Source organism: Coturnix japonica, unplaced genomic scaffold, assembly GCF_054131305.1.
Source record: "Coturnix japonica strain WE unplaced genomic scaffold, WE-NBRP24 Scf050, whole genome shotgun sequence".
NCBI classification, from domain to species: domain Eukaryota; kingdom Metazoa; phylum Chordata; class Aves; order Galliformes; family Phasianidae; genus Coturnix; species Coturnix japonica.
This window is the reverse complement of record NW_028188953.1, coordinates 1,509,757-1,527,222: the sequence shown is the minus strand read 5'-3', so window position 1 is coordinate 1,527,222 and position 17,466 is coordinate 1,509,757. Positions and strand designations below refer to the sequence as shown.

Genomic DNA, 17,466 nt, shown 5'->3' with positions numbered 1-17,466 from the left:
CTGTTCCTTTATAGGCCCTGCTCCCCTATAGGCCCTGCAGGCTCCATGCTGCCCCAGGCCCTGGCCCCATTTCCAAGTGGGTCAGGGCTGTCCCTATGGGTCTGGGGTTATGGGGGGGAGAGGGGGGGGAATATGGGGGGCTGAGCAACAACACCCTGAGCACCCATAGTAACTACAGCCCCATAGCAACTACAGCCCCAGCAACAAGGCCCCAACAACCCCCAACAACACCCATAGCAACAACACCACAGCAACAAGGCCTCAACTAGGCCTCAACAACACCCATAGCAACAACACCCATAGCAACAACACCCATAGCAACAACACCACAGCAACAAGGCCTCAACAACACCCATAGCAACAACACCACAGCAACAAGGCCCCAACAACACCCATAGAACAACACCACAGCAACAAGGCCTCAACAACACCCATAGCAACAACACCACAGCAACAAGGCCCCAACAACACCCATAGCAACAACACCACAGCAACAAGGCCCCAACAACACCCATAGAACAACACCACAGCAACAAGGCCCCAACAGCACCCATAGCAACAACACCACAGCAACAAGGCCCCAACAGCACCCATAGCAACAACACCACAGCAACAAGGCCCCAACAAGGCCCCAACAACACCCATAGCAACAACATCACAGCAACAAGGCCTCAACAACACCCATAGAACAACAACCACAGCAACAAGGCCTCAACAACACCCATAGAACAACAACCACAGCAACAAGGCCCCAACAACGGCCATAGCAACAACACCACAGCAACAAGGCCTCAACAACACCCACAGCAACAACACCACAGCAACAAGGCCTCAACAACACCCACAGCAACAACACCACAGCAAACAAGGCCTCAACAACACCCATAGAACAACAACCACAGCAACAAGGCCCCAACAACGGCCATAGCAACAACACCACAGCAACAAGGCCCCAACAACACCCATAGCAACAACACCACAGCAACAAGGCCTCAACAACACCCACAGCAACAACACCACAGCAACAAGGCCTCAACAACACCCACAGCAACAACACCACAGCAACAAGGCCTCAACAACACCCATAGCAACAAGGCCCCAACAACACCCATAGCAACAAGGCCCCAACAAGGCCCCAACAACACCCATAGCAACAAGGCCTCAACAACACCCACAGCAACAACACCACAGCAACAAGGCCCCAACAACACCCATAGCAACAAGGCCCCAACAAGGCCCCAACAACACCCATAGCAACAAGGCCTCAACAACACCCACAGCAACAACACCACAGCAACAAGGCCCCAACAATACCCATAGCAACAACACCACAGCAACAAGGCCCCAACAACACCCATAGCAACAACACCACAGCAACAAGGCCCCAACAACACCCATAGCAACAACACCACAGCAACAAGGCCTCAACAACACCCATAGCAACAACACCACAGCAACAAGGCCTCAACAAGGCCCCAACAACACCCATAGCAACAACACCACAGCAACAAGGCCCCAACAACACCCATAGCAACAACACCACAGCAACAAGGCCCCAACAACACCCATAGCAACAACACCACAGCAACAAGGCCTCAACAACACCCATAGAACAACACCACAGCAACAAGGCCTCAACAAGGCCCCAACAACACCCATAGCAACAACAGCACAGCAACAAGGCCTCAACAACACCCATAGCAACAAGGCCCCAACAACACCCATAGCAACAACACCACAGCAACAAGGCCCCAACAACACCCATAGCAACAACACCACAGCAACAAGGCCTCAACAACACCCATAGAACAACACCACAGCAACAAGGCCCCAACAAGGCCCCAACAACACCCATAGCAGCAACACCACAGCAACAAGGCCTCAACAACACCCATAGCAACAACACCACAGCAACAAGGCCCCAACAACACCCATAGCAACAACAGCACAGCAACAAGGCCCCAACAACACCCATAGCAACAACACCACAGCAACAAGGCCCCAACAACACCCATAGCAACAACACCACAGCAACAAGGCCTCAACAACACCCATAGAACAACACCACAGCAACAAGGCCCCAACAACAGCCAGAGCAACAACACCACAGCAACAAGGCCTCAACAACACCCATAGCAACAACACCCATAGCAACAACACCCATAGCAACAAGGCCCCAACAACACCCATAGAACAACACCACAGCAACAAGGCCCCAACAACACCCATAGCAACAACACCACAGCAACAAGGCCTCAACAACACCCATAGCAACAACACCCATAGCAACAACACCCATAGCAACAAGGCCCCAACAACACCTATAGCAACAACACCACAGCAACAAGGCCCCAACAAGGCCCCAACAACACCCATAGAACAACACCACAGCAACAAGGCCTCAACAAGGCCCCAACAACACCCATAGCAACAACACCCATAGAACAACACCACAGCAACAAGGCCCCAACAACACCCAGAGCAACAACACCACAGCAACAAGGCCCCAACAACACCCATAGCAACAACACCACAGCAACAAGGCCTCAACAACACCCATAGAACAACACCACAGCAACAAGGCCTCAACAACACCCATAGAACAACACCCATAGCAACAACACCACAGCAACAAGGCCTCAACAACACCCATAGAACAACACCACAGCAACAAGGCCTCAACAACACCCATAGCAACAACACCACAGCAACAAGGCCCCAACAACACCCATAGCAACAACACCACAGCAACAAGGCCTCAACAACACCCATAGCAACAACACCCACAGCAACAAGGCCTCAGCAACAGCCATAGCAACAACACCACAGCAACAAGGCCCCAACAACACCCATAGCAACAACACCACAGCAACAAGGCCTCAACAACAGCCATAGCAACAACACCACAGCAACAAGGCCCCAACAACACCCATAGCAACAACACCACAGCAACAAGGCCCCAACAAGGCCCCAACAACACCCATAGCAACAACACCACAGCAACAAGGCCTCAACAACACCCATAGAACAACAACCACAGCAACAAGGCCTCAACAACACCCATAGCAACAACACCACAGCAACAAGGCCTCAACAACAGCCATAGCAACAACACCACAGCAACAAGGCCTCAACAACACCCATAGAACAACACCACAGCAACAAGGCCTCAACAACACCCATAGAACAACACCACAGCAACAAGGCCCCAACAACACCCATAGCAACAACACCACAGCAACAAGGCCTCAACAACACCCATAGCAACAACACCCATAGCAACAACACCCATAGCAACAAGGCCCCAACAACACCCACAGCAACAACACCACAGCAACAAGGCCCCAACAACACCCATAGCAACAACCCCCAAACAACAAGACCCCCAACACCCCCAGCAACAACAGCCAACACCCAGAACAACAACAACCCCAACAACACCCCCAGCAACAACAGCCAGCACCCAGCACCCATAACAACACCCCAACCCCCCCAGCACCCATAGCAACAACACCCCCAGCAACAACACCCCAGAACCCCCAACACCCAACACCCCCCAACAACAGCACCCAATACCCCCAACAACACCCAACACCCATAGGAACACCCCAGCACCCCAAACAACACCCCAACCCCCCAGCACCCATAGTAAGAACAGCCCAGCACCCATAGCAACAACCCCCCCACAACACCCAACAGCACCCATAGCAACACCCCAGCACCCCCCTACAACCCTCCAGCACCCCAACAACAACCCAGCACCGAGAGCAACAACACTCCACCCACCACCCCATAGCAACAGCCCCAGCACCCCCAACAACACCCTGAGCACCCATAGGAACACCCCAGCACCCCAAACAACACCCCAGCACCCATAGCAACACCCCAACACCCCAAACAACACCCCAGCACCCATAGGAACACCCCAACACCCCAAACAACACCCCAGCACCCATAGGAACACCCCAGCACCCCAAACAACACCCCAGCACCCATAGGAACACCTCAGCACCCCAATAACACCCTGAGCACCCATAGGAACACCCCAGCACCCCAAACAACACCCCAGCACCCATAGGAACACCTCAGCACCCCAATAACACCCTGAGCACCCATAGGAACACCCCAGCACCCCAAACAACACCCTGAGCACCCATAGGAACACCCCAGCACCCATAGGAACACCCCAGCACCCATAGCAACAGCCCCAGCACCCCCAACAACACCCTGAGCACCCATAGGAACACCCCAGCACCCCAAACAACACCCCAGCACCCATAGGAACACCTCAGCACCCCAATAACACCCTGAGCACCCATAGGAACACCCCAACACCCATAGAAACACCCCAGCACCCATAGGAACACCCCAACACCCCAATAACACCCTGAGCACCCATAGGAACACCCCAACACCCCAAATAACACACCAGCACCCATAGGAACACCCCAGCACCCCAACAACACCCTGAGCACCCATAGCAACACCCCAGCGCCCCAAACAACACCCCAACACCCATAGGAACACCCCAGCACCCCAACAACACCCTGAGCACCCATAGGAACACCCCAGCACCCCAAACAACAGCCCAACACCCCCAACAACCCCCCCAGCACCCATAGGAACACCTCAGCACCCCAATAACACCCTGAGCACCCATAGCAACACCCCAGCACCCCAAACAACACCCTGAGCACCCATAGGAACACCCCAACACCCATAGGAACACCCCAACACCCCAAACAACCCCCCCAGCACCCATAGGAACACCCCAGCACCCATAGGAACACCCCAACACCCATAGGAACACCCCAACACCCCAAACATCACCCTGAGCACCCATAGGAACACCCCAGCACCCCCAACAACCCCCCCAGCACCCATAGGAACACCCCAGCACCCCAATAACACCCTGAGCACTCATAGCAACACCCCAGCACCCCAAACAACACCCTGAGCACCCATAGGAACACCCCAGCGCCCCAAACAACACCCCAACACCCCCAAAAACCCCCCCAGCACCCATAGGAACACCCCAGCACCCCAAGCAACACCCCAGCACCCATAGCAACACCTCAGCACCCCAATAACACCCTGAGCACCCATAGGAACACCCCAGCACCCATAGCAACACCCCAGCACCCCAAACAACACCCCAACACCCCCAACAACACCCTGAGCACCCATAGGAACACCCCAGCACCCCAATAACACCCTGAGCACCCATAGCAACACCCCAGCACCCCAAACAACACCCCAGCACCCATAGGAACACCCCAACACCCCAAACAACACCCTGAGCACCCATAGGAACACCCCAGCACCCCAAACAACACCCTGAGCACCCATAGGAACACCCCAGCACCCCAAACAACACCCCAGCACCCATAGGAACACCCCAGCACCCCAATAACACCCTGAGCACCCATAGGAACACCCCAACACCCATAGGAACACCCCAGCACCCATAGGAACACCCCAACACCCATAGAAACACCCCAGCACCCATAGGAACACCCCAGCACCCATAGGAACACCCCAGCACACATAGCAACAGCCCAACACCCCAAAGAACAGCCCAACACCCATAGGAACACCCCAGCACCCCAAACAACACCCCAACACCCCCAACAACAACAACCCAACACCTTCAACAACCAACAACCCCATACAACCCTCCAGCACCCATAGCAACAACCCCCTGAGCACCCATAGCTACACCCCCAGCAATAGCACACCATCACCCCCAACAACCCCAGCACCCATAGCTACAACACCCACCACCCCATAACAACACCCCAAGCAACAGCCCCCCAGCACCCATAGCAACACCCCCACCCCATAACAACACCCCAAGCAACAGCCCCCCAGCACCTATAGCAACAACACCCACCACCCCATAACAACACCCCAAGCAACACCCCCCCAGCACCCATAGCAATACCCCCACCCCATAACAACACCCCCCAGCAACAGCCCCCCAGCACCCATAGCAACACCCCCCACCCCATAACAACACCCCAAGCAACACCCCCCCAGCACCCATAGCAACACCCCAACACCCCAAACAACACCCCAAGCAACAGCCCCCCAGCACCCATAGCAACACCCCCAACCCATAACAACACCCCAAGCAACAGCCCATCACCTCCAACAACCCCCCCGGCACCCATAGCAACAACACCCCCAGCACCAACACCAAACAGCCCCAACAACACACAACAACCCCCTACAACACCCCCAGCACCCAGAGCAACACCCCCCCCAGCAATACCCCAGCACCAACAGCCCAGCACCCCCAGCAACAACAGGCAGCACCCCAACAACACCCCAACACCCCAAACAACAGCCCAACACCCATAGCAACAGCACAGCACCCATAGGAACACCCCAGCACCCCAAACAACACCCCAACACCCATAGGAACATCCCAACACCCATAGGAACACCCCAACACCCCCAACAACAGCCCAACACCCATAGCAACAGCCCAAGCAACAAGACCCCGACACCCACAACAACACCCAGCAGGCCCCAACAACACCCAACAGCACCCATAGCAACACCCAGCACCCATAGGAACACCCAGCACCCATAGAAACACCCAGCACCCCAAATAACACCCCAACACCCCCAACAACAGCCCAGCACCCATAGCAACACCCTGAGGACCCATAGGAACACCCCAATACCCATAGGAACACCCCAGCACCCCAAACAACACCCAGCACCCATAGGAACACCCCAACACCCCCAACAACACCCCAGCACCCATAGGAACAGCCCAAGCAACAAGGCCCCGACACCCACAACAACACCCAGCAGGCCCCAACAACACCCAACAGCACCCATAGGAACACCCAGCACCCATAGGAACACCCCAACACCCCAAACAACACCCCCAGCTCCCATAGCAACACCCAGCACCTTCAACAACCCCCTCAGCTCCCATAGCAACAGCCCAAGCAACAAGGCCCAAACACCCACAACAACACCCAGCACCCATAGCAACACCCAGCACCCATAGGAACACCCAGCACCCATAGGAACACCCAGCACCCATAGCAACACCCCAACAACCCAAACAACACCCCAACACCCATAGCAACAGCCCAACACCCCAAACAACAGCCCAGCACCCATAGGAACACCCCAATACCCACAACAACAGCCCAAGCAACAAGGCCCCAACACCCACAACACCCAGCAGGCCCCAACAACAGCCAACAGCACCCATAGCAACACCCAGCACCCATAGGAACACTCCAGCACCCATAGGAACAGCCCAGCACCCCCAACAACACCCCAGCACCCATAGGAACAGCCCAAGCAACAAGGCCCCAACACCCACAACACCCAGCAGGCCCCAACAACACCCAACAGCACCCATAGGAACACCCAGCACCCATAGGAACAACCAGCACCCATAGCAACACCCCAACACCCCAAACAACACCCCCAGCTCCCATAGCAACACCCCAACACCCCAAACAACACCCCAATACCCATAGGAACACCCCAATACCCATAGGAACACCCCAGCACCACAAACAACAGCCCCAGCACCCATAGCAACAGCCCAAGCAACAAGGCCCCGACACCCACAACAACACTCAGCAGGCCCCAACAACAGCCAACAGCACCCATAGCAACACCCAGCACCCCAAATAACACCCCAACACCCCCAACAACAGCCCAGCACCCATAGGAACACCCAGCACCCCAAATAACACCCCAACACCCCCAACAACAGCCCAGCACCCATAGCAACACCCAGCACCCCAAATAACACCCCAACACCCCCAACAACAGCCCAGCACCCATAGCAACACCCTGAGGACCCATAGGAACACCCCAATACCCATAGGAACACCCCAGCACCCCAAACAACACCCAACACCCATAGGAATACCCCAACACCCCCAACAACACCCCAGCACCCATAGCAACAGCCCAACACCCATAGCAACAGCCCAAGCAACAAGGCCCCGACACCCACAACAACACCCAGCAGGCCCCAACAACACCCAACAGCACCCATAGGAACACCCAGCACCCATAGGAACAACCCAATACCCATAGGAACAGCCCAACACCCCAAACAACAGCCCAGCACCCATAGCAACACCCCAACACCCATAGCAACAGCCCAAGCAACAAGACCCCGACACCCCCAACAACACCCAGCAGGTCCCAACAACAGCCAACAGCACCCATAGGAACACCCCAGCACCCATAGCAACACCCAGCACCCATAGGAACACCCCAACACCCCCAACAACAGCCCAGCACCCATAGCAACAGCCCAAGCAACAAGGCCCTGACACCCACAACAACACCCAGCAGGCCCCAACAACACCCAACAGCACCCATAGGAACACACAGCACCCATAGGAACACACAGCACCCCAAATAACACCCCAACAACCCAAACAACAGCCCAGCACCCATAGCAACACCCAGCACCCATAGCAACGCCCCAGCACCCATAGCAACACCCAGCACCCCAAACAACAGCCCAACACCCATAGGAACAACCCAATACCCCAAACAACACCCCAGCACCCATAACTACCCCCCAGCACCCATAGCAACACCCAGCACCCATAGCAACACCCAGCACCCCAAACAACAGCCCAACCCCCATAGGAACACCCCAGCACCCATAGGAACAACAAACACCCAGCACCCATAGGAACAACCCAGCATCCATAGGAACAACCCAGCACCCATAGGAACATCCCAACACCCCAAACAACAGCCCAGCACCCCAAACAACAGCCCAACACCCATAGCAACAGCCCAACACCCATAGCAACAGCCCAAGCAACAAGGCCCCGACACCCACGACACCCAGCACCCATAGCAACACCCCAACACCCCACAACAACACCCCAATACCTATAGCAACACCCCAGCACCCCAAACAACAGCCCAGCACCCATAGGAACAACCAGCACCCATAGGAACAACAGCCAGCACCCATAGCAACACCCAGCACCCACAGCAACCCCCCCCCCACCCCATCACCCCCCCATTAACAACACCCTGCCAACAGCCCCCCCTTACAGCCCCCCCACCCATCAGCACCCATCACCCCCCATTACAGCCCCCCACCCATCACCCCCCTTACAGCCCACCCCCCTTACAGACCCCCCCCACCCATCAGCACCCATAGCCTCCCCTTTACAGCCCCCCCCCTCCATAGCCCCCCCCCATGACCCCCCCTACCCATCAGCACCCATCAAGCCCCCTTAAACCCTCCCCCCCTTACAGACCCTCCCCCATCCATCAGCCCCCCCCATAGCCCCCCTTACAGCCCCCCCATAGCCCCCCCCACCCATCAGCACCCAACACCCCCCCATTAAGCCCCCCCCACCCACCAGCCCCCCATTACAGCCCCCCCCAACCCATAACCCCCCCTTACATCCCCCCCACCCATATCAGGCCCCCTTTAGACCCCCCCAGCACCCATCACCCCCCCCTTAAGGCCCCCCCCCATATCATCCCCATTACAGCCCCCCCTTTATATCCCCCCCATATTCCCCCCCTTTACAGCCCCCCCCCCAACCCATAACCCCCCATTACAGCCCCCCCCAACCATCAGGCCCCCTTTACAGCCCCCCGTTTATATCCCCCCCATCACCCCCCTTTAAAGCCCCCCTTACAGCCCCCCCCAACCCATAACCCCCCTTACATCCCCCCCACCCATCAGCCCCCCTTTAGACCCCCCCCAACCCATCACCCCCCATTACAGCCCCCCCCATATCACCCCCATTACAGCCCCCCCTTTATATCCCCCCCCATCAGCCCTCTTTAAAGCCCCCCCTTAGAGCCCCCCCACCCATATCAGCCCCCCTTTAGACCCCCCCCATATCACCCCCATTACAGCCCCCCCTTTATATCCCCCCCCATCACCCCCCATTACAGCCCCCCCAACCCATCAGCCCCCCTTTAGACCCCCCCAGCACCCATCAGCCCCCCCTTAAAGCCCCCCCACCCATATCACCCCCATTACATCCCCCCCCCATATCACCCCCATTACATCCCCCCCCATATCACCCCCATTACATCCCCCCCCCATATCACCCCCATTACATCCCCCCCCCATATCACCCCCATTACATCCCCCCCCATATCACCCCCATTACACCCCCCCCCATATCACCCCCATTACATCCCCCCCCCATATCACCCCCATTACACCCCCCCCCATATCACCCCCATTACATCCCCCCCCATATCACCCCCATTACATCCCCCCCCATATCCCCCCCATTACATCCCCCCCCCCATATCACCCCCATAACATCCCCCCCATATCCCCCCCATTACATCCCCCCCCCATATCACCCCCATTACACCCCCCCCCCATATCACCCCCATTACATCCCCCCCCATATCACCCCCATTACATCCCCCCCCATATCACCCCCATTACATCCCCCCCCCCATATCACCCCCATTACACCCCCCCATACCCCCCCCTTTATCCCCCCCCCTTTTCCATCCCCCCCCCCTTTATCTCCCCACCCTCCCCCGCATCCCCCTCCCCCTCTCTCAGCTCGGCTCCATCCCGGCACAACACCCACGTGCTACAGCACCCGGCAACCGGCACCAAATGGACCCGGATGGACCGGGACCGGAACCAGTAGAACCCAGTATAACCCAGTATAACCCAGTATGGACCAGTATAACCCAGTATGGACCAGTATAACCCAGTATGGACCAGTATAACCCACTATAACCCAGTATGGGCCAGTATAACCCAGTATGGACCAGTATAACCAGTACCGGCACCAAATGGACCCGGATGGACCGGGACCGGAACCAGCAGAACCCACTATAACCCAGTATAACCCAGTATGGGCCAGTATAAACCAGTATGGGCCAGTATAACCCAGTATGGACCAGTATAACCCAGTATGGACCAGTATGGACCAGTAGAACCAGTACCGGCACCAAATGGACCCGTATGGACCGGGACCGGAACCAGCAGAACCCAGTAGAACCCAGTATAACCCAGTATGGGCCACTATGGACCGGTATGGACCAGTATAACCCAGTATGGACCAGTATAACCCAGTATGGGCCAGTAGAACCCAGTATGGGCCAGTATAACCCAGTATAACCCAGTATGGACCAGTATAACCCAGTATGGGCCAGTATAACCAGTACCGGCACCAAATGGACCCGTATGGACCAGGATCGGAACCACTATAATCCAGTATAACCCAGTATAACCCAGTATGGACCAGTATAACCCAGTATGGGCCAGTGTAACCAGTACCGGCACCAAATGGACCAGTATAACTGGTACCGGAACCACTATAACCCAGTATGGACCAGTATAACCAGTACCGGCACCAAATGGACCCGTATGGACCGGGACCGGAACCACTAGAACCCAGTAGAACCCAGTATGGACCGGTATAACCCAGTATGGACCAGTATGGGCCAGTATGGACCAGTATGGACCAGTATGGACCGGTACCGGGACCAGTATAACCCAGTATGGACCAATATGGACCGGTACCGGAACCAGTATAACCCAGTACCAGCACCAGTATAGACCAGTACTGGTACCAGTATGGACCGGTATGGACCAGTACCGGAACCAGTACAACCCAGTAACAGCAGCAAATGGACCGGTATGGACCAGTACCGGAACCAGTATGGACCAGTACCGGCAGCAAATGGACCAGTATAACCCAGTACCAGCTATGAGCACCAGTATGGACCAGTACCAGCACCAGTATAACCCAGTACCGGTACCAGTATGGACCAGTACCAGCACCAGCACCAGTATAGACCAGTACCAGCACCAGTATAGACCATCCCCCATACTTGGACCCAGCCCCCCATACTGGGATCCAGCATCCCCCATACTGGTCATACTGGTCCCCATACCCCCTTACTGGTCATACTGGGATCCACCGCCCCCATACTGGGATCCAGCCCCCCATACTGGTCCCCATACCCCCATACTGGGATCCAGCCCCCCATACTGGGACCCACTGCCCCCATACTGGGATCCAGCCCCCCATACTGGTCATACTGGGATCTCAGCCACCCCAGCATCCCCATACTGGGATCCAGCCCCTATACTGGGATTAAACATCCCCCATACTGGTCTAACTGGGATCCAGACCCCCATACTGGTCCCCATACCCCCATACTGGGATCCAGCCCCCCATACTGGTGCCGTTGGGACCCACCACCCCCATACTGGTCATACTGGGACCCAGCCCCCCATACTGGGACCCATCGCCCCCATACTGGGATCCAGCCCCCCATACTGGGACCCATCGCCCCCATACTGGGATCCAGCCCCACATACTGGGATCCAGCATCCCCCGTACTGGTCATACTGGTCCCCATACCCCCATACTGGGATCCAGTCCCCCATACTGGGACCCACCGCCCCCATACTGGTCCCTATACCCCCATACTGGTCATACTGGGATCCAGCCCCACATACTGGGATCCAGCCCCCCATACTGGTCATACTGGGATCCAGCCCCACATACTGGTCATACTGGGATCCAGCCCCACATACTGGGACCCACCGCCCCCATACTGGGATCCAGCATCCCCATACTGGTCTAACTGGTCCCCATATCCCCATACTGGGATCCAGTCCCCCATACTGGGATCCAGCATCCCCCATACTGGTCATACTGGTCCCCATACCCCCATACTGGGACCCACCGCCCCCATACTGGGATCCAGCCCCCCATACTGGTCTAACTGGGATCTCAGCCACCCCAGCATCCCCATACTGGGATCCAGCCCCTATACTGGGATTAAACATCCCCCATACTGGTCTAACTGGGATCCAGCCCCCCATACTGGTCCCCATACCCCCATACTGGGATCCAGCCCCCCATACTGGTCCCCATACCCCAATACTGGGATCCAGACCCCCATACTGGTCCCCATACACCCATACTGGGATCCAGCCCCCCATACTGGTGCCGTTGGGACCCACCACCCCCATACTGGTCATACTGGTCCCCAGTCTCCCCATACTGGGACCCACCGCCCCCATACTGGTCCCCATCCCCCCATACTGGTCTAATTGGTCCCCATACCCCCATACTGGGATCCAGCCTCCCATACTGGTGCCGTTGGGACCCACCACCCCCATACTGGGATCCAGCATCCCCCACACTGGTCTTACTGGGATCCAGCCCCACATACTGGGATCCAGCATCCCCCATACTGGTCTTACAGGGACCCACCGCCCCCATACTGGGATTAAACATCCCCTATACTGGTCTAACTGGTCCCCATACCCCCATACTGGGATCCAGCCCCACATACTGGGATCCAGCATCCCCCATACTGGTCTTACTGGGATCCAGCCCCACATACTGTGATCCAGCATCCCCATACTGGTTTAACTGGGATCCAGCATCCCCCATACTGGTCTTACTGGGACCCACAGCCCCCATACTGGGATCCAGTCCCCATACTGGTCCCCATACCCCCATACTGGTCCCCATACCCCCATACTGGTCCCCATACCCCCATACTGGGATCCAGTCCCCATACTGGTCCCCATACCCCCATACTGGGATCCAGCATCCCCCATACTGGTCATACTGGGACCCGACAGCCCTATACGGGGATCCAGCCCCCCATACTGGGATCCAGCATCCCCATACTGGTCATACTGGGACCCACCGTCCCCATACTGGGATCCAGCATCCCCTATACTGGTCTAACTGGTCTCCATACCCCCATACTGGAACCCACCGTCCCCATACTGGGACCCACTGCCCCCATACTGGTCATACTGGTCCCCATACCCACGTACTGGGACCCACCGCCCCCATACTGGGATCCAGCATCCCCCATACTGGTCATACTGGGACCCGGCAGCCCTATACTGGGACCCAGCATCCCCCATACTGGTCTATATGGGATCTCAGCCCCCCATACTGGTCTATATGGGATCTCAGCCCCCCCCATACTGGTCCCCATCCCCCTTATCTCCATCCCCACCTCCTCCCATTCCATCCCCCCCCCCCCCCCATTCCATCCTCCCCTCCCAGTATAACCCAGTCCATCCCATTAGACCCCATTAAACCCCATTACACCCCATTAGACCCCATAGACCCCATAATAACCCCATAAGACCCCATAATAACCCCATAGACCCCATAATAACCCCATAATACCCCGGTATCCACCTCGGAAGGGGACATAGGACATGGCTGGTGGGTCGCGCTGCCTCCGCCGCCGGGAGCGGAGGGAGGGGGGGGGAGGGGGAGGGGATGGGAATGGGAGGGGGGGCGTAGATATGGGGGGGGGGAGGGGCTTAAAGGGGGGGGGGAGGATGGGGGGGGGCGTAGATATGGGGGGGGAGGGGCTTAAAGGGGGGGGGAGAATGGGGGGGCGTTGAAATGGGGGGGGAGGGGCTTAGAGGGGGGGGATGGGGGGGGTGTAGATATGGGGGGGAGGGGCTTAAAGGGGGGGGAGGATGGGGGGGGGCGTTGAAATGGGGGGGGAGGGGCTTAAAGGGGTTTAATGGGGGGGCTTAATGGGGGGGGTGTAGATATGGGGGGGAGGGGCTTAAAGGGGGTGGGAGGATGGGGGGGGAGGGGGGTGTAGATATGGGGGGGGAGGGGCTTAAAGGGGGGGGGATGGGGGGGGATGGGGGGGGAGAAATGGGGGGGAGGGGCTTAAAGGGGAGGGGAGAATGGGGGGGGGAGGGGGGTGTAGATATGGGGGGGGAGGGGCTTAAAGGGGGGGGGAGGATGGGGGGGAGGGGGGGGCGTTGAAATGGGGGGGGAGGGGCTTAAAGGGGTTTAATGGGGGGGGATATGGGGAGGGGGCGTAGAAATGGGGGGGGAGGGGATTAAAGGGGGGGAATTTGGGGGGTTAATGGGGGGATAATGGGGGGGAGGGGCTAAAGGGGGGTTTTAATCGGGGGGGGAATGGGGAGGGGCCGTAGAAATGGGGGGGAGGGGCTTAAATGGGAGGGGTTGGGGGGGTTTAATGGGGGGGGAATGGGGGGAAGGGGCTTAAAGGGGGAGAATGGGGGGGCTTAATGGGAGGAATATGGGGAGGGGGGGTTTAATGGTGGGGGGGTGAGGGGGAGGGGCTTAGAAATTGGGGGGGATGGGCTTAAAGGGGGTGGGGGGAGTTAATGGGGGGGGATAGGGGGAGTAGATATGGGGGGGGAGGGGCTTAAAGTGGGGTTTAATGGGGGGGGAATGGGGAGGGGCCGTAGAAATGGGGGGGAGGGGCTTAAAGGGGGGGGGGATTGGGGGGGTTAATGGGGGGGGAATGGGGGGGGAGGGGCTTAAGGGGGGTTTTAATGGGGGGGGAATGGGGAGGGGCCGTAGAAATGGAGGGGAGGGGCTTAAATGGGGGTGGGGGGGAGGACTTAAAGGGGTTTAATGGGGGGGCTTAATGGGGGGAATATGGGGAGGGGGGAGGTTAATGGTGGGGGGGTGGGGGGGAGGGGCTTAGAAATTGGGGGGAGGGGCTTAAAGGGGGGTGGGGGGGGTTAATGGGGGGGATATGGGGAGGGGGGCGTAGAAATGGGGGGGAGGGGCTTAAAGGGGGGGTGGGGGGGTTTAATGGGGTGGGATGGGGGGGGAGTAGATATGGGGGGGGAGGGGCTTAAAGTGGGGTTTAATGGGGGGGGGAATGGGGAGGGGCCGTAGAAATGGGGGGGAGGGGCTTAAAGGGGGGTGGGGGGGAGGGGCTTAAAGGGGTTTAATGGGGGGGCTTAATGGGAGGAATATGGGAGGGGGGGTTTAATGGTGGGGGGGTGGGGGGGAGGGGCTTAGAAATTGGGGGGGAGGGGCTTAAAGGGGGTGGGGGGGTTTAATGGGGTGGGATGGGGGGGAGTAGATATGGGGGGGGGAGGGGCTTAAAGTGGGGTTTAATGGGGGGGGAATGGGGAGGGGCCGTAGAAATGGGGGGGAGGGGCTTAAGGGGGGGGAGGATGGGGGGGAGGGGGGGGAATTGGGGGGGGAAGGGCTTAAAGGGGGGTTTAATGGGGGGGGTTTAATGGGGGGAGAATGGGGGGGGAGGGGCTTAAAGGGGGGGATGGGGGGATGTAGATATGGGGGGGAGGGGGGGGAAATTGGGGGGGGAGGGGCTTAAAGAAGGGAGGGGGGGTTAATGAGGGGGGGAATGGGGGGGAGGGGCTTAAAGGGGGGGGATGGGGGGTTTAATGGGGGGCGTAGATATGGGGGGGAGGGGCTTATATGGGGGGGGATGGGGGGGTTAATGGGGGGGAATGGGGAGGGGCCGTAGAAATGGGGGGGAGGGGCTTAAATGGGGGTGGGGTGGGGGGGTTTAATGGGGGGGGAATGGGGGGAAGGGGCTTAAAGGGGGAGAATGGGGGGGCTTAATGGGAGGAATATGGGGAGGGGGGGTTTAATGGTGGGGGGGTGGGGGGGAGGGGCTTAGAAATTGGGGGGGAGGGGCTTAAAGGGGGGGTGGGGGGGTTTAATGGGGGGGATATGGGGAGGGGGGGCGTAGAAATGGGAGGGGGGGCTTAAAGGGTGGGAGGGGGGAGAGGGGAGGGGGGGAGGGGCTTAAAGGGGGGGAGTGGGGGGGTTTAAAGGGGGGGGATATGGGGAGGGGGGGCGTAGAAATGGGGGGGGGAGGGGCTTAAATGGGGGAGGATGGGGGGGTTTAATGGGGGGGAATGGGGAGGGGCTTAAAGGGGGGTGGGGGGGTTTAAAGGGGGGGATATGGTGGGGGGATGGGGGGGAGTAGAAATGGGGGGGAGGGGCTTAAAGGGGGGGAAGGGGGGGTTTAATGGGGGGGGGGGCGTAGAAATGGGGGGAGGGGGCGGGGCTTAAAGGGTGGGAGGGGGGAAAGGGAAGAGGGGAGGAGCTTAAAGGGGGGGGGATGGGTGGGTTTAATGGGGGGGAATGGGGAGGGGCTTAAAGGGGGAGATGGGGGGGCTCAATAATGCCACCAGTAAGACCAGTGTGACCAGGGTCCTGTCCCAGTGTGACCAGTTTACCCTTATACATTGCCCCCATTACCCCCCATAGCCCCCATTGACCCCATTATCCCCCATTGCCCCTATTAACCCCATTGCCCCCATAGCTCCCATTGCCCCTATTAACCCTATTGCCCCTTTAGCCCCCATTGCCTCCATTGTCCCTATTGTCTCCATTACCCCCATAGCCCCCATTGCTCCCAATGACCTCATGGACCCCATAGATCCCATAGACACCCCATAGATCCCATAGACACCCCATAGACACCCCATAGATCCCATAGACACCCCATAGATCCCATAGACACCCCATAGACACCCCATAGCTCCCATAGACACCCCATAGACACCCTATAGATCCCATAGACACCCCATAGACCCCATAGGTAACCCATAGATCCCATTGACACCCCATAGACACCCCATAGATCCCATAGATTCCCCATAGACCCCATAGACACCCCATAGACACCCCATAAATCCCATAG

At 58.0% G+C, this 17,466-nt stretch overlaps 1 protein-coding gene across 1 annotated transcript in view; it reads right to left on the bottom strand.

Annotated features, from left to right (window-relative positions):
• Positions 1-14,255, bottom strand: part of SYNGAP1 (synaptic Ras GTPase activating protein 1) — a 104,439-nt gene extending 90,184 nt beyond the window's left edge. The window contains exon 1 of the mRNA XM_085532662.1: positions 14,187-14,255. Coding sequence (XP_085388788.1) covers positions 14,187-14,220 — 34 coding nt within the window. The 5' untranslated portion in view covers positions 14,221-14,255. The remainder of the gene's footprint in view (positions 1-14,186) is intronic.
• Between the last annotated feature and the right edge of the window lie 3,211 nt (positions 14,256-17,466).